At 54.1% G+C, this 19,867-nt stretch overlaps 1 protein-coding gene across 4 annotated transcripts; it reads right to left on the bottom strand.

Moving 5' to 3' along the window:
- Positions 1-599: 599 nt before the first annotated feature.
- Slc25a23 (solute carrier family 25 member 23) lies at positions 600-18,118 on the bottom strand. Of its 4 annotated transcripts, none has more exons than XM_090339983.1 (11): positions 17,810-18,118; positions 16,421-16,547; positions 15,691-15,835; positions 14,636-14,747; positions 13,566-13,724; positions 13,314-13,466; positions 13,030-13,137; positions 11,563-11,730; positions 3,821-3,971; positions 2,148-2,328; positions 600-1,722 (listed from the first exon to the last, which is right to left on the bottom strand). In XM_090339983.1, exons 1-11 carry the CDS (start codon positions 17,963-17,965, stop codon positions 1,479-1,481), a joined length of 1,704 nt encoding a protein of 567 aa, XP_090196109.1. In that variant the 5' UTR covers positions 17,966-18,118; the 3' UTR covers positions 600-1,478. The 4 variants fall into 4 exon arrangements, with proteins under 4 accessions (XP_090196109.1, XP_090196110.1, XP_090196113.1 ...); XM_090339984.1 differs by having other exon boundaries at positions 15,691-15,778; XM_090339987.1 differs by having other exon boundaries at positions 1,630-2,328.
- Positions 18,119-19,867: the final 1,749 nt, after the last annotated feature.

Here is a 19,867-nt window from a genome sequence, read left to right as displayed (position 1 = left end):
GGTAGGGCAGTAGCCTTGAGCTGAAGAGCTCAGGGACAGTGCCCAGGCCAAATTCAAGCCCCATGCCCCCCGCACCCCCCCAAAAAAATAAAGGAGCCAAGCAGCTGGGCACTGGTGGCTCACGCCTGTAATTCTAACTACTCAAGAGGCTGAGGTCTGAGGATTAGCTGGCCAGTAAAGTCAGTGAGACTCTGATCTCCAATTAACCACCAGAAAACTGGAAGTGGTGCTGTGGCTCTACATGGTAGAGCACTAACCTTGAGCTGAAGAGCTCAGGAACAGCACCTAGGCCCAGAGTTCACGCCCCATAACGGGATGGGGGAAGCCAAGCACTGGTGGCTCCTTCCTGGAAAACTATTTCAGGAAGCTGAAGATCAAGGTTCAAGGCCAGCCTGGACTGGAAAGTCTGTGAAACTAACTACCAAGGGGCTGAAAAAGCCAGAAGTGGCACTGTGACTCAAGTGGTAGAGTGCTAGCTTTGAGCACAGAGAGATACAGGGTCTGGGCCCACAAGGAGGGGCTTCCTATCTCTTGCAGCTGTGTGGGGGACTCGGATGCAGTTTGCACCCCATTCCCTTTTCAGGAAGAAACACACACAATGAAAGAGCTTAGAAAATTTATTCCTTTTGTTCTTTTCCTTTGCAAGAATACAGGCAGGAGTGGGGATATTGGTAAAGGTGAGGGGTAGTGGAAGCCAGGGTGTTGTCCAGACCCCCAATACCTCAGTTCTCCTTTCACTGTCCCTTAAGGGGGAGGAGTAGAGAGGGTTCTCCATGCTTTCCTAGACTCAGCATTCAACTGCAAAGTGGGAGGGAATGGCGGGTCAGGGGAGTTGATGGCCTGGGTTGGTGTGGAAGGGGGTTTTGCTCCTTTCTCTGGTAGAAAAATAGACGCCAGTTCTAGATTGATTGGTTTTTGCATAATTGGGACGGGTATTTTGAGTGGATTTGTTCCTGGCTTGCCCATCTTTCAAGCCTGACCAGGCTGGGGATGGGGGAGGTCTCAGGAAGATGACTCATGGTTGAGGTGGGACAGCTGGGAAGGCAGGGCCAGGGCAGGAGGTGTGGCCTGGCCCTGGGGTGGGGCATCACCACATCCACCACAGCCTCCTTGCTCTTGCCGCTGGGGGATGACCAGTGAGCAGGACACTGGACAGTCACACTCAGACTTCCTAGGCCACCCAGAACGTGGTGGGACACCCTCCTCCCCCATGCTGGGCAAGGTTGGTGCCTGGAATCTGGGGGTGGGAAGAGTTGCTTGGCTATTGGGGTCTAGACTGGGGCATCTGAGCATTAGTGTTGGGGGCGGGATTCAAGGTCTGGGATCCAGTGCTTGGGAGAACGAGGCTCTAACTTGTTTGGACAGAGGTTTCAGTGACCGGTGACTGGGGCGAAGGGGTCTGGGATCCGGCAGCTGCAGTTGCGGAATGGGATCCATGTCGCTGTACTGGTTGGCTTCTGTACTGAGGGAGCCAGAAGCTAGCAGCCGGCTGGGGTTTGGGAATCTGAGATCCAGTGGTTGAGGATCATAGGCTTGCACAAGGAGGAGATCCAGCAGGCGAAGCAGAAGGATCTGGGATCCAGTGTTGAGGTAAAGGAATACAGGATCCAGTGGTAGGGGTGAGGGGATGTGGGATCCAGTGGTGGAGCCCCAGGATCTAGGCATGGCACCATCAGGATCCAGCAGCTGAGGTTTCTTGACATCCAGAACCTAGTGGCTGAGCTTGGAGATGCAGGGCACAAGGCATGGCAATCTGGGATCCACCAGCGAGGCTGAGGAATCTGGGATCCAGTACTGCACAAAGGGCACTGGATCTGGTGTCTCTGTGTCTGTGTGTGTGCCTGATGAGGGACATGTGTGCTCCTGTGGGTGGGGTGTTGGGATCCAGCCACTTAACTGTTGTGGACCCAGTGATTAAGACGTACGGGTTCAGGTCCCAGTGGGTGGGTGAGGGAAACAGGACCCACCTTCAGGAATGCAGGATCTAGGGATCTGAGATCTGGACTGGGGGGGGATTGGAATCCAGTGGCTGAAGTGGGTTTAGGATGGGGATCTGGGATCCGTTGGTCGGGCCTTTCATCTCCAGTGGCTGAGGTGTCAAGATTGAGGGAGGGAATTTTGGGTGGGGTAGTCTCCGGGTCCCTCACCTGGATGTGACCCCCAGGGCCTGTTTCATGTTTTCGTAGACCACATAGGAGATGCTCACGGCCGGAATGACCTTCATGAAATTGGGGGCAATGCCCCGGTAGAGCCCCCACACGCCCTCCTGGGACAGGATGTGACGAAGCAGGCCCATCATGGACAGCTGTGGGGCACCCTCGATGGAGGCTGGGAGAGGGGTGGGGGGGCCCAGGTAAGGCTGAAGCGCCTCACTTTGCTTCTCCCTTCCCACCCCGCATTGCTGGGCCAGGTGGCGATTGTAGCAGGAGGGGTGAAGATTAGACTAATGATGGGACTTAGTATACAGACTCTGGACTTTCCTGAGCTTTGGAATTGGCTGCCAATCTCAAGTCCTCAAATGGCAGGGGGCGGGGGAGATAGAAACAGAGCAAGGTGTGTGCATGTGTATGTGGTGGAAACTTCCCTTCCTGGAAGTCACTGCTCTCCTCTTCACAGCTAATCCCTGGCCATCTTTCCAACCTGTTCCAAAGCTGGTCCTTGAGTGGGTCCTCTGCAACATCCTGGCTAAGAGAGGGCTCCTCCTTCTCTGTATTCAACCCTGAACCAATACTTAATTGTGCAATCCTTTATTTACCCTCTTTCTTCCTTTCAGTGCGGTGGACATTATAACCATCATAGTCTCAGAGCACTCTCCAGGGGTGTGGGGTGGTGGGAAGAATCATGAAGTACAAATGCTAAAATTCCCAAGGAAGCCAGCCTCTGGTGGCTCACACCTGTAATCCTAGCGTCTCAGGAAGCTGAGATCTGAGGATTGTGGTTTGGAGCCAGCCAGGACAGGAAAATCTGTGAGGTTCTTATCTCCAATTAAGCACAGAAAAGGCCAGAAGTGGAGCTGTGGCTCAAATGGTCAAGGGCTAGCTTTGGACACAAAAGCTTGGGGCCAGAGCATATGTTCTCAGTTTGAGCTCTGTAACAACAACAGATTCCCAAGGAAATTCTCAAAACAGATAGTAGAGGGAAAAGAACTCCTGAAAGAAACAGAAAGGGGCTGACAGCGTGGCCTAGCGGTAGAGCTTGCCTCGCAGGCACAAAGGCCTGGGTTCCATTCCTCAGTACTAAATACATAGAAAAAGCCGCCATTGGTGCTGTGGCTCAAGTAGTAGAGCTCGAGCCTTGAGAAAGCCCAAGAAGAGTGCCCAGACCCTGAGTTCCAGCCCCAGGACTGGCAAACACAAAAACCCCAAGCTGGGGGCTGTGGCAGGCTCCTGCCTGTAATCCTAGCTACTCAGGAGGCTGAGATCTGAAGATGGGGGTCGGAAGCCAGCCCAGGCAGGGAAGTCGCTGAGATTCTTATCTCCGATTAACCACAGAACAAGCCAGAAGTGGCACTGTGGCTCAAGTGGTAGAGTGCTAGCTTTGATCACAACAAGCTCAGGGACAGCGCCCAGGACTGGCAAAAACAGAACAAACCACAGCCACCCCTCCCGTCTCACAGGTCCTGGTCCTAGCTCTCCCTTCCTGCTGGGACTCAGCCTCGCCCACGAGCGAGGGAGGGGGGCGCCCCGTGGCCCGGGGACCGCCAGGGCGCTGCACTAAGCAAACTCCTCCGCACCCGAAGGGGAAAGGCCTCTCCTTGCTGACACTCCCGGGCAAGCCGAGGCCCGGCGCCGGGCCTCCGGGCCACCCAGCCCCGCCTCACCTTGGGCCTGCATGCGCGTCCGGACCAGCGCCAGCGGGTAGCTGGCGATCTGGCCGCAGGTGCTGGAGACCGTGCCGCAGGCCAGGAGCACGAGGATCCCGGGGTTCGCGGATTCCCGGCTGGACTGCTGGAGCCACCGGTTCTTCAGGGTCTGCGGTGGAGAAGGAGGTTATTGGGGGGGGAGGTTGGAGGTGCGGCGGGAACCCCCACCCCTCGACACCCGGCAAGGCTCGGGCAGCCAGTGAGGACGGACGCCGACTGCGCATGCCCGACACCCGCGCAGGTTCACTCCACCCCGCCCCCACCGCGGGCGCCGACTGCGCATGCCCAGAACTCGCACAGGTTAAATCCCCCCCCTCCCACTCCCATCAGGGATGGACTTCTCAAGGAGCAGATTATCTTGGATTATCCCGGGTCAGTCCAATGTCACCCCCGGGAATTGGTTAAGACCCAGAAAGAGGCTGGGGTTAAAGCTCAGAGGAATAGAGCATGTGCTAAGGGCCTGGTTCCATCCCCAGCACCTGGAGAGGAAGAGAAAAGAGGAGAGGAGGGGAGGGAGGAGAGAAGGGGAGGGGAGGAGGGGCTAGTTTTGTAGATCAGGGGTAGATTTGAGTGCTTAGTGTGTGCAGGTCCCAAGTTCCATCCTCAGCACCAAAGTAGAGAAAGAGAGGGAAAGAGAGGGGGGGGGGGAAGGAGCTGTTGAGAATGGAAGGAAAAAGAGGGAGAGGAGAAGAGTCGGGTGAGGAAAATGGCCTAGGAGGGAGGAGGAAGAGGGAGAAGGAAGGGGAAGAGAACAGGAAGGAAGGGAGGAGGGAGGGAGGCAGGCAGGAAGGGGCCACAAGACAAAGGATGCACTCAACTCCTCCAGAAGCTGGGAAACATGTGGAAACTTGGCCTCCAATCTGAAGATTCCTCCAAAGCCATCAAAAGAAGCAATGCCTCAGGGGGGGCTGGGAATGTGGCTTAGTGGTAGAATGCTTACCAAGCATGCATGAAGCCCTGGGTTCCATTCCTCAGGACCACATAAACAGGGGAGAAAAACAACTGGACGTGGCACTGTGGCTCAAGTAGTAGAGTGCTAGCCCTGAACACAGAGAGGCTGAGGAACAGAGCCCAGCCCTGATTTCATGCCCAGGACCAGGGGAAAAAAAAAGCTGGACACAGTGGCTCATGCCTGCAATCCTAGCTGCTCAGGAGGCTGAGATCTGAGGATCACAGGTTCTAAGCCAGTCCAGGCACCAAAGAACGTGACTCTTATCCCCAGTTAATCACTAGAAAACCAAAAGTGGCGCTATGGCTCAAGGGGTAGGGCAGTAGCCTTGAGCTGAAGAGCTCAGGGACAGCGCCTGGGTCCAGGCCAGAGTCCAAGCCCCATGACTGATCCCCCCCCACAAAAAAAAGAGGACTGAGACTGTTGCTTAGTATAAAATGCTTTCCTAGCATGTACGAAGCCCTGAGTTCGAGACCTTTACTGTGGCTCAAGTGGCAGAGCACTAGCCTTAAGCAAAAGTGCTCAAGGACAGTGCCCATGCCCTGAGTTCAAGCCCAGGGACTCATGAAAGAAAGGAAGTCCTGGGCTGGGAGTTTGGCCTAGTGGTAGAGTGCTTGCCTAGCATGCTCAACGCCCAAGTTCAATTCCTTGGTAGCACATAGATAGGAAAAAGCTGGAATTGTGCTGAGGCTCAAGTGGTAGAGCTCTAGCCTTGGTAGTGCTCAGGCCCTGAACTCAAGCCCAGGACTGGCCAAAAAAAAAAAAAAAAAAGGAAAGAAAGTCCTTTCTCTCAACATCTGCATTTAATACAGGCTAATATGACATCTCCCCCCCCCCCCCGCCCCACTTTGGATCTGTGCCCTTCCTCACAGTAAGGAAATACACACTTCTGGTGCCTGAAGTCATTTGGTTTGTGGTTGCTTATTTAAAGCCAAGAAATCCTTTTCAGTGGTAGGTGCCAATGGCTGCCATGTGGAGGCCAGCCTCCCTCTGTTACAATCTCCTGGTGTCTAACTTCCAGCCCCAAGCATCCCAGACTCCAGGACTTACTCTGTACCAGAGTAAGTACTCTGGGCCAGGATTCCCACCAGTCAGGAACCAGAAGAAAGTACTGGAAAATTAGCACTCCCCAGAAACTGACTGAATATCCTCACCCCAGCTCCCTCACTCTTTGACAGTGTGGGTTCTGCTCCGCTTCCCCAAGGATCAGGGAAAGCTAGAACTCTGCTTGCCAAAAGGGTGATTTGATGCTAACACACTTCTAAGCACTGTGAATTGTACAACCTCAGAAGACATGTTGAAATTGCTACCTCAGCCAGTATCTTCTGGGGAGGAATTTTTACAACTAAGTTCTTTGCAGATGTAATCAGCAAAGATAAATAGTGTGGGCTATTATTCTAGAATGACTGGTGACCTTATAATGAGAAATTGGGCATGGTAGCACATACCTGTAATCCCAGCCAACAAGATACTCTTTCCAACAAGGGAAGAAAGAAACACACCGAGACCCATATGGAGGAGAAAACCAGATGACACCAGAGACAGGAATGTTGCTGGGCAAGGTAGTATACAGCTGTAGTCTCAGTTATGTGGAAGGCTGAGATTAGAAAGATGGCTTGATGCCCAGTAGTTCCCAGCCAGCTTGGATAATATAGCAAAACCTCGTGTTGAATACAAATAAGGAGCAGCAGCAACTGCCAGAGACCAGCAGGAGCTAGGAAGAGATGCAGGAGGATTCTGGCTAGTTGTAGGGGGTACGTGGCTCAGCTAACAACTTGAAGTGGACTTTTGACCTCCAGGACTGTGCGACAAACCATTTCTGTTGTTTTAACCAGCTGCCTGCTTATTATACCAGGTTACCACAGCCCTAGCACTTCTGGCTGGCAGCAACCAGAGGCCTTCACAGTCTCACAGGGTTCCTCGGGAAAATTTCAGACAAATACTGCCATCTTCCCTACACACTGCAACTCAGAGGGTCCTACTTACCTAAAGCTAGAACCAAGGTGAGAATCACCATTCTGAGCCACTGAAGAACAGAAGTTTGTGCCTAAAGATCATCACTTCCTTTACTTTTTCTTTCTTTTTCTTATTTTAGCACTGGGGTTTGAACTCTGGGCCTTACAATTTGGATACACAAGTCCTCTCCCACTCTAACCACGCCCCCTTTCGCCTAAGCCACACCCACCACCCGCAAACCACGCCCAACACAGCCAGAACCCTTTCACATGCAAGCCATGTCCCCTTGTACTAGGCTCTATTGCCTTGAGCTTTTCCTTCCTGGCTTGGCCTCTTAAGGGCTGGATTTACAGGCATGCCAGATAGACAATGAGTTATTAGGAGTTGTTTAGTTAAGCTGTGTAGGATGCATACACCTGTAGTTCCAACATTAGGGAGGCTGAAATAGAAGGATTGAGAATTCAAGGGTAGACTTGGGATATACAGCAAGATCTTTTTCAACAAAAAACCCACCAAAACAATAGCAAGAATTTCAAACAAAAACAAAAAAACAAAACAAGCTGGCAGTAACTCAAGCCTGTAACCCTAGCTATTCCAGAGGCTGAGGATCTGAGGATCACTGGAGCCAGATGGGGCAGAAAAACTATTCAGAAAGAGCTGGAAGTGGTGCTGTGGCTCAAGTGGTATAGCACTAGCCTTGAGCAAAAGAAGCTCAGGGACAGGTCGGGAGTTTGGCCTTGTGGTAGAGTGCTTGCCTAGCACGCATGAAGACCTGGGTTCGATTCCTCAGTACCACATGCATAGAAAAAAAAAAAAAAGCTGGAAGTGGTGCTGAGGCTCAAGTGGTAGAGCTCCAGCCTTGAGAAAGTCCAAGGACAGGGCTCAGGCCCTGAGTTCAAGTCCAGGACTGGCAAAAAAAAAAAAAAAAGAAGAAGCTCAGGAACAGTGCTCAGGCCCTGAGTTCAAGCCCAAGGACTGGCAAAAAACAAAAACAAACAAACAAAAAAAAGCCAAGCAAACAAAAAGAGGGGCTAGGAGTTTGTTTGGCCTAGTGGTAGTGTGCTTGACTAGTACGCACAAAGACTGGGGTTTGATTCCTCAGTACCACATACATAGAAAAAGCTGGAAATGGTGCTGTAGCTCAAAGGTGGATGCTTGAGTAGTTTGTTGTTTTTTTTTTTTGCCAGTCCTGGGCTTGAGCTCAGGGTCTGAGCGCTATCCTTGGACTTTCTCAAGGCTAGAGCTCTACCACTTGAGCTTCAGCACCACTTCCGGCTTTTATCTATGTATGTGGTACCGAGGAATCGAACCCGGGTCTTCATGCATGCTAGGCAAGCACTTTAACCACTAGGCCAAACTCCCGGCCATTGTTTGTTTTTTTTTTGGGTGGGTCATGGGGCTTGAACTCAGCCTGGGCGCTGTCTCTGAGCTCTTCAGCTCAAGGCTACTGCCCTCTTTTGAGCCAAGCCCCACTTCCTGTTTCCTAGAGGTTAATTGGAGATAAGAGTCTCAGGTCCTTTTGTGCTGGGCTGGCTTTGAACTTTGACCCTCAGATCTCAGCCTCCGGAGTAGCTAGGAGTGAGCCACCATGCCCCAGCAGGCTTCAGCAGTTTGTCCAAGGCCTGCAGGTTGATCCCCAGAACTAGAAATAAGAAAAATTAAAGTGAGACACTTTCAGTCCAGAGCCTTTAAGAGACTAACAAACTGACACTGCAGAACAAGTGCATAACTTTTCAAATTTCTTACATTGTGAACTCCTGAATGCAATAAATGAGGTTCCTGCAGCCCACACCCTGGAAGGGGTTTTACTACATTGAAGAATAGCCACCTCCTTGCCATGTCATCCTGGATGGCCCTTCGCCCTTATCCTTTGTCTTAATCAGTCTTCTTGTCCCAGGTTTCCCCTCCTCCAACAAGCCAAATACCTCTTTACCCCTGGGCCTTTGCACACACCGTGCACCTGCTTCAGTCTCAATCCCTTCTGTTAACAGGCTCCATCCTTCTCATCCACTGTGACCTGTTTTGTGTGCGTGTGCATTTGTGTGGTATGTGTATGTGGTGAGGCTTGAACTCAGGACCGGTACTCTCCCACTTGAGCCCCAGATCCATCTCTGGCTTTTGGTGGTTAACTGGAGATAACAGTCTTAGACCTTACTGCCTGGGCTGGCTTTGAACCAGGATCTCAGCCTTGAGCTCACAAGTCTAAGCCACTGGCACCTGGCTTACACTGTGACCTATCTTACGTGCTGCTGGGAATCTGTTGGGTTCAACTGGAACCATTCTCTGCTGGCTGGTGACTATGGCTCAGTAGAATGTTCCAGAACGGCAGAGGCTATGTGAGTTGGGTCTCAGCTTCTACATTCAACCATATATGGCGCAGTGAGTAATTGCATAACTGACTGAGCATGCAGCAGCCATGTTTAGACACTGGCCAGGGAGGGAGTGTGGATGGCACAACAGAGTAGCTGAGATAAGCCGTGGCTGCCTGTGTGGCATGCAGTGCAGAATAAATCAAAGGAGATAAAAGTCAGGTGCTGGTGGCACACACCTGTCATCCTAGCTGCTCAGGACATTGAGACCCAAGGAGTGACTTGGGAAAGGAAGTCTATAAACTATCACAGTAAAATGGTCTTGCTCTTCTATGGACCTCGGTAGGTCATCTCCCAAGAACCACCAGAAAACTGGAAGCAGATCTGTGGCTCAAAGTGGTAGAGTGCTAGCTTTGAGCTGAAGAGCTTAGGGACAGCGCCCAGGCTGTTAGAGAGAGAGAGAGAGAGAGAGAGAGAGAGAGAGAGAGAGAGAGAGAGAGAGAGAGAGAGAGAGAGAGAAGCAGATCAGAAGAGTAACTTAAATGTTAGAGTGCCAGCTGTTAAGCAAGAAAGCCAAGTGAGAACACGACTTCCTAAGTTCAAGTGCCAAAAATAAATAAATAGCCAGGCACCAGCGGCTCAAGCCTGTAGTTCTAGCTACTCAGGAGGCTGAGATCTGAGGCTTATCGTTCAAAGCCAGCCCAGGCATGAAAATCTGTGAGACTAGAAGAAAGAAAGACAGACAGACAGACAAACAAGTATCTCTTGTTCAAAAATAAGCAAGAGGGCTGGGAGTGTGGCCTAGTGGTAGAGTGCTTGCCTAGCATGCAGGAAGACCCGGGTTCCATACCTCGGTACCACATACATAGAAAAAAAGCCGGAAGTGGTGTTGTGGCTCAAGTGGTAGAGCTCTAGCCTTTTCCTGTTGAAGTGGGGCCTTCAGAACTTTTTTTAAATACAAGCTGGCCTCCAAATACCATCCTCTAAATTCTACCCTTCCAAGCCACTAGATTGACAGATACAAGTCAGAGTACCCAATGGGGCAGAGGGCAGTTTCTCCAGTGACCGCAGATGCTTAGATGGGTGAGTCCTGGAGGACAGTCTGGGTGCCACATGTTACTTGGGGAAGATGAGTGTCTTGAGGCTCACCTCTGTCTATTCTCATGTCTGATTCTTAGGCACTAACCTTGGTCCCCAGCCTTCTCATCACAGAAGGCAGAACTGTAAAACACAGGTTCGGCAGAGCTGTCATTCTAGCTGCCCAAGAGGCTGAGATCTGAGGATCGTGGTTCTGCAGGGAAGTCCACAAGAGGCTTATCTCCAATGAACCATCAGAAAACTGGGAGTAGAGCTTTGGCTCAAAATGTCAGAGTAAAAGAGCTTAGGGATAGCACCCAGGTCAAAAAAAAAAAAAAAAAAAAAAAAAAAAGAGAAAGAAAGAAAGGAAAGGAAAAGAAAGTAGTCAACGTACAAAAAGGGGCAGAAGGGGTGGCAGAGGCAGTAGGACACCTCCAAGCAAGCAAGAGGCCCTGAGTTCAAAACCCCAGCAGCAGCAGTAGAAAAAGTAAAATAAAAGCCTGGTCCTGCTGGCTGGTAATCCTAGCTACTCAAATGGCCGAGAGCTGAGTATTGCAGTTCAAAGCCAGTGTGGGCACAAAAAATCCATAAGATTTATCTCCAATTAACTAGCAAAAGGCCAGAAGTGGAGTTGTGGCTCAAGTGGTAGAGCACTAGCCTTGAGCAAAAAAGCTCAGGGAGAGGCTGGGATCTAGCTCACACCTGTATTCCTAGCTCCTCAGGAGGCTGATATCTAAGGATCAAAGTTCAAAGCCAGCCTGGGCAGAGAAGGACCTAAGACTCTTATCTCCAATTAATCTCGAGAAAATGAAAAATGGGTCTTGGCTCAAGGGTATGGTGGTAGCCTTGAGCTGAAGAGTTCAGGGACAATGCCCAGGCCCAGGGGTAGGGTGGCAGCCTTGAACTGAACAGCTCAGGGACAGCACCCAGGCCTAGTACAACAAGATCTCCCCACCCCACACACAAAAGCTCAGGGACAGCACCCAGGCAGAGTTCAAGCTCTGGGATGGGCACAAAAAAGAAAAATAAGGGGCCGGGAGTTTGACCTAGTGGTAGAGTGCTTGCCTAGCATGCATGAAGACCCGGGTTCAATTCCTCGGTACCACATACATAGAAAAAAGCTAGAAGTGGTGCTGAGGCTCAAGCGGTAGAGCTCTAGCCTTGAGAAAGCCCAAGGACAGTGCTCAGACCCTAAGCTTAAGCCCAGAACTGGCAAAACAAAAATAATAACAAGGGTAATAATAATAATAATAAAGTAGCAGGGGCTGGAGGCTTGGGGGGTCCCCCGGATTCTAAGGATTACCCTCATGCCTAGGCTTCTCCCCATACACAAGGTCAAGTGGGTTGGAAGGAGAAGGGCTGGCCCTGGGGCGGGCCCCCAAGGGAGGGTGGGTGGGCCGCCCACACACCTCATACACTGCCAGGTCGATGCCCGCGTAGGGGATGATGCCCAGCACGTTGGGCAGATAGCCACGGTAGAAGGCTCGAGGCCCTTCTTGCTCCAGGATCCGCCTTGCACAGTCCAGCAGCCCCTTGTACTGGCCGGTCCTGCGCAGGGTCAGCCTTGTCTTCAGTACCTGGAGAGAAGCCAGTTACCCCTGGAAACACGGTCCCCAGAGGCACTCCCCAGAAACAGCTACTTCTGGAGCAGACACCCTGGGAACAACAAGTTAAATCCTTTTTTTGTTTTTTGTTTTTTGTTTTTTCTGGCCAGGGGACTGCAGGTTGAAGCCAGCTTGGGCAGGACAGTCTGTGAGTCTCTTATTTCCTATTAATCAGAAAAAAATGTCAAAAGTGGAGGTGTGGCTCAAGTGGTAAAGTGTGCTTTGGGCAAAAGAGTTCAAGGACAGGGCCAAGAGTATGGCCTAGCATGCACGAAGACCTGGGTTTGATTCCCCAGTACCACATACACAGAAAAGGCCAGAAGTGGTGCTGTGACTCAAGTGCTAGAACTCTAGCCTTGAGAAAGTCCAAGGACAGTGCTCAGGTCCTGAGTTCAAGCCCTAGGACTGGCCAAAAAAAAAAAAAAAGTTCAAAGACAGTGCCTAGATCCCTAGTTCAAATCCCAGGACTGTCACGTCACACACACACACACACACACACACACACACACACACACACACACAAGGCAGGTGGGTGGCTGGGCATCAGTGGCTCATGCCTGTAATCCTAACTACTCTGACTTCAAACTTTGGTACTGGAAAAAATAAAGTGGGTGGTATTTCTTTTCTTATGTGCATACTCCCTTATTGACTGGGATTTGGGATGCGATTAGCGGAGCACAAGTAGCCATGCTGATTCACGAGACAGATACTCTGGGGGTAAGCAAAGCCCAAAGTCACCACGGGAGGCTTGCCCATCTCTCTTCCAGCCCCCGACACCTGTTCTTTTGTTCTCCCTCTCCTAATGATCTCCTGACAACTAACGATGTAGAAAGGCGAATCCTTGGGGTCAAACATCTCATTCCTTTATTTTTGGGGGGGCGGTGTCAGTCGTGGAGCTTGAGCTCTGGCCTGGACGCTTATCCCTGAGCTCTCTCACTCAAGGCCACCGCTGTGCCACTTGGAGCCACCACACCAGCACCTCTTTTCGGTTTCCTGGTGGGTTCATTGGAGGTAAGAGTCTCATGGACTTTCCTGCACGGGCTGGGCTTTGAACCACCATCCTCAGACCTCAGCCTCCTGAGTAGCTGGGATGCCAGGCCTGCGCCACCAGTGCCATCATCATGGCTGGACATGAGGGGGGGTGGGGGGGCTCTCTGGCTCTGGGGCTCTGAGCCAGAGCATCCCCAGGTTACCAGGGCCATCGTGAGGGATCCCAGCCCCCCCTCACCACCCTACCGGCACAGTCTCCACCCTCAGGCCCTCCCCTCTCACCTCCATGGGGTAAATGACGGTTTGCGCAGTGGCGCCAGCCAGCGAGCCAGCCACGAAACGCTCCTGCGCGTGGAGCGCCTCCTGCCTGCCGTGGATGGCCTGCTTGATCTGGAGGAGGGGGAGGGGGGAGGGGGGAGAAGCAGGGGGGAGGGTCAAGGGTAGGGCAGCTCGCCCTCCCTCCAGCTCTCTGTGGCCCGTGGACAGCCACTGCAGGAAGGGACCCGTGCACACGGACCCCCATCCATGCCAAGTGCGCCCCCCCCCGCCCCCCCCGCCCGCCTCACCTGCTCATAGGCCATGAACTTGATGGCGGACTCGGGGGCGATCTTGAGCACGTTGATGCCGTTGCCCCGCCACAGCGACCAGAAGCCCCCCTCCCGTACCATGCTGCGCAGCCCGTCCAGGATGTTGAGACGGTTGTTCTTCGAGGCATGGACCTGAGTGGACAGACAAGGGGGGGGTGATGGTCTTGTCCACGAGAGCCTGGAGATCCGGGGTGACGGGCCTCCCCCTGCAGCCCCCCACCCTCCCCGCACCTGCATGAAGACTTTGAGGCGGTCCAGAGGCGCAGTGCCCGTCCGAGACACCGCGCCCGCCACTGCGCCCGCCACCAGCTGCTTCCACCACGTGCCGGTCAGCTTCTCCTGCTCCGAGAACTCATCGGGCACCGTGAGGCACTCGCCAATGTCCAGGACCTGGTGGCATGGCAGGGCAGTCTCGAATGGCGGGGAAGGGTCCCCTCCAGACACCATCAGATCCCTGGCTATTCTCTCTCCGGAACGGGGACCAAGGACAAAGCCCCCTCCCCACATGCGGTGCCTCCACCAGGCTAAAACCACCTTAAGGCCTGGCCGCTGACCTTGAGCTTTGGTACTCAAGGTTAGCAGTGCTCTACCACTTGAGCCACAGCTCCACTTCCAGCTTTCCCCTGGTTCATTGGAGAGAAGAGTCTCATGGACTTTCATGCCCTGGCTGGCTTGGAACCATGACCTTCAGATCTCAGCCTCCCGAGTACTGCACCTGGCTCACTAACATTTCTATTCAACCCGAGTCTTTGAATCAGTGGGGGCAGAGAACCCCACAGAGCCAGAGGTCGAGGCTGGAAGGCCTAAAATTCCACCTGGTGAGCTCTTTCTTTTTCTTTCCTTCTTCCTTTTCTTTTTCTTTGCCAGTCCTGGGGCTTGAACTCAGGACCTGGGCACTATCCTTGAGCTTCTTTTGCTCAAGGTTAGCATTCTACCACTTGAGCCACAGCAGTTCTGCCCTTTTCTGTTTACGTGGTTCTTGGGAATCCAACCCAGGGCTTCATGCATGCCAGGCAAGCACTCTACCACTAAGCCACATCTCCAGCACCCTGGTAAGCTTCTTCTTCCTGGCACCTCCATTTCCCATAGACTTCCACCAACTCCCAAGAGGGCAGAAATGGGGTTCAATCTGAGAGCAGAGAAATCCCACATGGTTCTCTAGGAGAGGAAGGCTTTAGCTGTCTACTTGTTGGGAGACCTGGTCTGGCTGTTTGCAGCCCCAGGGAGACCCCAGTACCCCCTCCCAGAAAACAGAACATAGCTCCTAGGGCAGTAAGGGGGGGCGGGGGGGCTCTGCTCACTGTGGAATGTTTCCAGAAATACAGCACGTCTTCCACATTTTCCAGCGAGTGTAGCAGGAAGTGATCTCGCCATTCTTGCCAGTCAATGGTCATTGTGCCATCTCGGTCCATGCTGGAGGTGGGGTGGGCATGGGGCAGGATCAGTATCAGGCAAGGTGGGGTATTCTGCTGAGCCTTGAGGGTTTGGGGAGCACGGAGAGCGGTACCATATTTCTTTTCTTTTTCTTTTTTGGTTGTGGGGCTTGAACTCAGGGCCTAGGTGTTGTCCTTGGGCCTCTTGGTGCTCAAGACTGGCACTCTACCATTTGAGCTACCAAGTTACTTCCAGCTTTCCAAGGGTTCATTGGAGGTAAGAGTCTTATGGAGACTTTCCTGCCAGGCCTGGCTTTGAACCATGATCCACAGATCTCAGCTTCCTGAGTAGCAAGGCTGACAGGGTAAGAGCACCAGTACCTGGTTGTGGTACCACATTTCTATTGCTGTTGGAATCAGGTCTCTTGGCTTGTCCGCTGTCTGGTACTAATTCCTCCTAGAGGGAAGCCCTGTCACGACCTGCATTATTTCTTGTAAATGTATTTACTGTTTATACAGAGGGATTACATTTCCGTGCTTCAAGCAATAAGTACATTTTCTTTCATACAGTGTTGTCTGTTCCTTCATTCTCTCTGAGCTGATGATGGAGTGATGTCTCTTGTCCCTTTCCTTGCAGCCCTGGGACACTCACTCTTGTCTCCACCCGTGAGTGGCATGGTTCACTTTCATCGATGTCCAGTGGCTCCACTGCTGTGCTTTTTCATCCTTTTCCCTCAGATTCTATGCCCACCGCCCCCCCCCACAGATGCACATGGAATTGCACTGTACATAAGGTAAAGTATTCAGAGCGTGACTTTCATTACACAAGGGGAAACTGAGGCTCAGAGAGTTTAAGCCACTGGCCTCTGAAGCTTAACTTCTCAGCTCTACCCTCCCTGGAACTGGATCTGGGGCCCAGAAGACAGAGGTGACGGAGGGCTCAGGGTTGTGTTATCTGTAATTTCAAGCCTCTCTCTACTCACCTGTGCAGAATCTTCTCCGCTTGCTCCAGTGAGATGGAAATACCCAGAGCACGGAAACTCTGCTGGATCTCGGAGACATCAATATGACCTAGAAAAGGGGGGCCCGAGGTGGGGGAAAGGTATGTTGGGGGGAGGGAAGGAGACCCTGAGAGATGCCAAAATCAAAGATTAGGATAGCTAGAAATAGGGACCGTCTAGGCAAGATCAGAGGCTCAAGAAACCCAGGGGTAGCTTTCCATCCGGGTTTCAGGAACTACAGGGGGGTCCCTGACCCACTGGACTCAGAGAAATGGCAGTGCTAAGGAGTCCTCTATTCCACTGTTGAATGAATGGATGAATGGATGAATGAATGAATGGATTCAGAGGCTACTATAGGGGTCCTTATCCACAGGGAATTAAGAGGCCATATTTAGAAGTCACAAGATGCTTTGCCCTGGAAGGGGGAGAGGGGACATCTCCATCTCATAGGATACCAAAAAGCAATATGGTGGGGGTTGGGGGGTGGAGACCCCAAGAGTAATCCTAGAGGGGGTCTCACTTCAGAAGGGAAGAGGGTGGGCAGAACTGACTGGGCGTAGCAACACCTAGTTGGGGGTGAGGAGAAGTCCTAAAATAGCCTGTGAGTCATCGGGAAAGAGAAGCCCTCCCCACCCCCAGCCCTGCCAGTTCCACCCCCCCCCTCCCGCCCCATGCTCCCCACCCCCCTCCCCTGCCTGCAGCCTGGCATTACCATCCTGGTTGCGGTCAAGGCTGTGGAACATGAGCAGAAGGCGTTGTTCGCGCTCCTGCAGGTACTGAGTGAACTCCTCCAGGTTGAGCCCCACATCTGGGTCAGTGTCGTCCTCCGGGGTGATGCCCTGGTGACAGGGACAGATCTGATGGGGCTCTCAGAGTCCTCCAGGACTTCAAGGAAGGGGACAAGGGACATGTCTCCACAGTCAGCTCACTTCTCAGCAAGATAGCTCAAGGCCATAGAACAGGTGTATGGTAGGATGGTGGCCCAGTTTTCTTAACCTTTTCCTCCACTCTCTTTTTTCAAAGTCAAATAACGGATGGAAGGTCACAAAGTGGAGAAGCAGTAACTTCTTTTCATTACGGTTTCTTTATTTTGGTGCTAGTACTGGGGCTTGAACTTAAGGCCTGGGTGCTGTCCTTTAGCTGTTTCGTTTAAGGCTGGTCCTTCACTACTTAAGCCACAGCTCCACTTTCAGCTTTTTGGAGATAGGAGACTTATAGATTTGTTGACCCAGGCTAGCCTCAAGTTTTGATCCTCCTGAGTAGCTAGGATTACAGGTCTGAGCCACCAGTGCCCAATTTTAACCTTGGTTTTGGTCTCCAAAGGCTGAGCATAAAAACCTATGCACAGGGAGGGCTCTCTTTAGAAATCATTCTGGCTCACCTCGGGTGAGTAGAGTTCAACAGCTCCGAGAAAGAAGCTTCCAGGTTTCCACATTACCTACCCAGGAGCTAGGATTAAAGCCACCAGGAGGAAGCCGAGGCACCCCGCGGCTATAGGTGTTCGATCACCTGCAAGCTGGGGGAGGCAGGGCAATGTCTTGCCCTGATGGATCCATTCCCAGTCCACAGTGGCTTCAGGCAGGATTAAATCCCAGGCTGGGGCAGTGTGCCAGGTCTCGGGGAAAGGGCAGGCAGGGACTGGAGGTAGAGGTGGAGTCAGTGGGGAGGGCAGGGGCACCCCGGGAAGGTGGGCAGGGGGTGGGATGACACCCCCCCATCCCGTCCAGAGGAAGGTGAGGCGGAGCAGGACTGGGTTCTGTCCCCAGGCAGATGTCTTTGGGGTGGGGTTGTGGGGTGCGAGGTGGCGGGTGTGTGTGTGTGAGCGCGGGGTGCTAGGTGCTGGGAACTGAGTTGCTGGCCGAGGTGGGGGGGGGGCAGCAACCCTGTCTTGTGATCGAATCGTGCCAGACCCGAGTGGCAGGGGCTGGAGGGTGGAGGGAGGGAGCCCAGCCAGGGGTCCTGGAGTCCAGCCACAGGTGGTCCCCGGCCACTCCCGCCGCCCCCCCATTCAGGGGCTCCGAATACTGGGGGAGGGGCAGGCACAGCACAGAAGTCGTGCGCAAAAAGCGGGGTGTCCTGGGGTGTGTACGGGGGGGGGTACCTGTTGGGTGCCGCGGTCTGGATCGCCCCCACCCAGCCTGGCCAGTCCCCGGCGCAACTCGTGCACGTCCACGCGGCCATCCTTGTTGCTGTCGAGCTCCTCGAACAGGCGACCCCAGCGCTGCCGCCGCTCCGCGTCACCAGGGCCCCCCCGCATGGCGCCGCCGGCCCGGGGGGGGAACGGGAGGCCCGGCGGGGGAGGCCTCAACCGGGGGGGCTGAGCGCCCCCTCCCCCCCGGGCCCCTGCAGGACCAGCGCCCCGGCCCCCGACACCGCAGCCCCCTTGCACCGCCCGCCGGGCTCAGCCACTTGCAGAAGAAGGGGGATCGCTGCTAGCCGTCGCCGCCCGCGCCAGAACTTGGGTCGCCCCCCCCATCACTGACTCGTCTGCGGGGGGGCAGGGCGAGGGCGGAGCTGGGGGCGTGGGCAGGGATGCTTTGGCGTTGCGAGGCTCTGGAGCACGAGGTGGGATAGCGGTTCTGGAGAGGTCAGGTGGCTCAGATCTTCTGGTTGCGGATCTACCTTGGCTTGCCTCAGTTTACCCGCCCCCTTTTCCTAAACGGGGTGGAGGAGGGAGATGTGAAGCATATACTAAGGGTTTCGTAATCTCTTTACACCTGACTTCCCCCTCCTATTTAATCCTCTTCAACAACCACAGTAGCCGGGTGGTGTCTTTACCCACACGTACGCGTGGACTCTGCCCCCGTGAAGCTCTTCCGCCCTCCCGCCCCGGTCAGATTCTCCCCACCCGGTGACAGAAACAGGCGATCGGGAGGCGGCGCTTTGAATCCTTCCCTTCATTTCGCCCGCGCGCCTCCTTTTTTTCTGTCCCCACTCGGACTGGGAAACCGAAGATCAACGCGCGGCGCGGCTGCAAAGCCAGTTTCCTATTGGCTGGAGCCGCTTGAGCGACGTTCGCCAGCCCCGCCCCCATCTTTCCACCTGGGCGGGGCCTCCCTGCTGACCTCGGGTTGCCCCACCACCCTGCAGGCACAGTCTTAAAGAGGCCGCGACCGGAAGCGGACCTGCTTGGAAAGGGTGGGTGTCGCGGGGGGGGGGGGAGGGGAAGCGGGGTCCCAGGTGCGGCTGGAGTGAAGGCCCTGGGGGACGGGGTCCAGGTCTTGTGGGCGTGTGCGTGCGGTGGGGGCGTCCCCAGCCAATCGCTCCTGCTGCACCTGTGTCAGGTCCCCGCCCACCGGCTCTGGGTGCAGTTCCTCTTGTGGCCATTAGGGGGCGGGACGCCCACACGGGGGGAGGCAGAGCGGCCGCGCGTGCCAGACCTCTTCCCCACGTTCCGAGCCCCGTCGAAGGTCCACGATCCTCGCACCCCCGCTTTCCACAGGAGGAACAGCATGAAGTGAAGCAGATCTGGGGACCTTAGCCGTCACTCTTGTGTGTGATTGATACCCCAGAAAGAATTCACCCTACTCGAGTCCGCTCTTTACCCCGCTGGAGGGACTCTCTTAGATGCCTGTCTCTGACAGCAGGTGGGGCCCAAACAAACCTGGACCGGCTTTGCAGATGTCTCCCTGTTCAGGGGTGCTCCTTCGCAGGAGCCCTACCACATGGAAGCGGGGGGCGGGGGGACGGATGTTTCCCCGACGGAGAGGCCCCAAGGCGAAGTTTTTCTGTCGGAGGCTGAACCTCTGCCCGCAGGATCCCCCCTCCTTCCCCCCACAGACGTGTCAGGGGGAGGAGGTGAAGCCTTGACTTTGTTTTTTAATTTTTTTTGGTCGGTCGTGGGGTTTGAACCCTGGGCCTGGGCCCTGGTTCTTCCCTGAGCTCTTCCATCTCCAGGCTAGCGCTCGAGCCACTTCTGGTCTTCTGGTGGCTCCTTTGGAGAGCAGAGTCTCCCGGACTTGGCTAGGAACCGTGATCCTCGGGTGTGTCCACCGCAGTCCTGCGCGGGAATTCACGCCCATTTCATAGACGAACATGTAACCGCACCCAGGTGGGGTTGGACCCCCCCGGGAGGGCCTCAGCTCGGGGTCTGGGGCTCGCGCACCTGTGGCTCCCATGGGGTCCTGACCGGGGCGCGGCCTGCGCTGGTGTCCCCGGA

The sequence above is a fragment of the Megascapheus bottae genome, chromosome 1 (genome assembly GCF_031878675.1).
Source record: "Megascapheus bottae isolate mThoBot1 chromosome 1, mThoBot2.hap1, whole genome shotgun sequence".
In the NCBI taxonomy this organism is placed as follows: Eukaryota; Metazoa; Chordata; class Mammalia; order Rodentia; family Geomyidae; genus Megascapheus; species Megascapheus bottae.
The sequence above is the reverse complement of the archived record's forward strand: the minus strand, read 5'-3'. Positions and strand labels throughout refer to the sequence as shown.

Bases quoted from the DNA above. Each gene is read 5' to 3' on its own strand.
- Slc25a23 (XM_090339983.1), bottom strand. From the start codon at position 17,965: ATGCGGGGGGGCCCTGGTGACGCGGAGCGGCGGCAGCGCTGGGGTCGC. The intron at 16,548-17,809 runs GTACCCCCCCCC...CCCTGTCACCAG, and splicing joins CAGACCGCGGCACCCAACAG to GGCATCACCCCGGAGGACGA. The intron at 13,725-14,635 runs GTGAGCAGAGCC...CCATGCCACCAG, and splicing joins ATTTCTGGAAACATTCCACA to GTCCTGGACATTGGCGAGTG.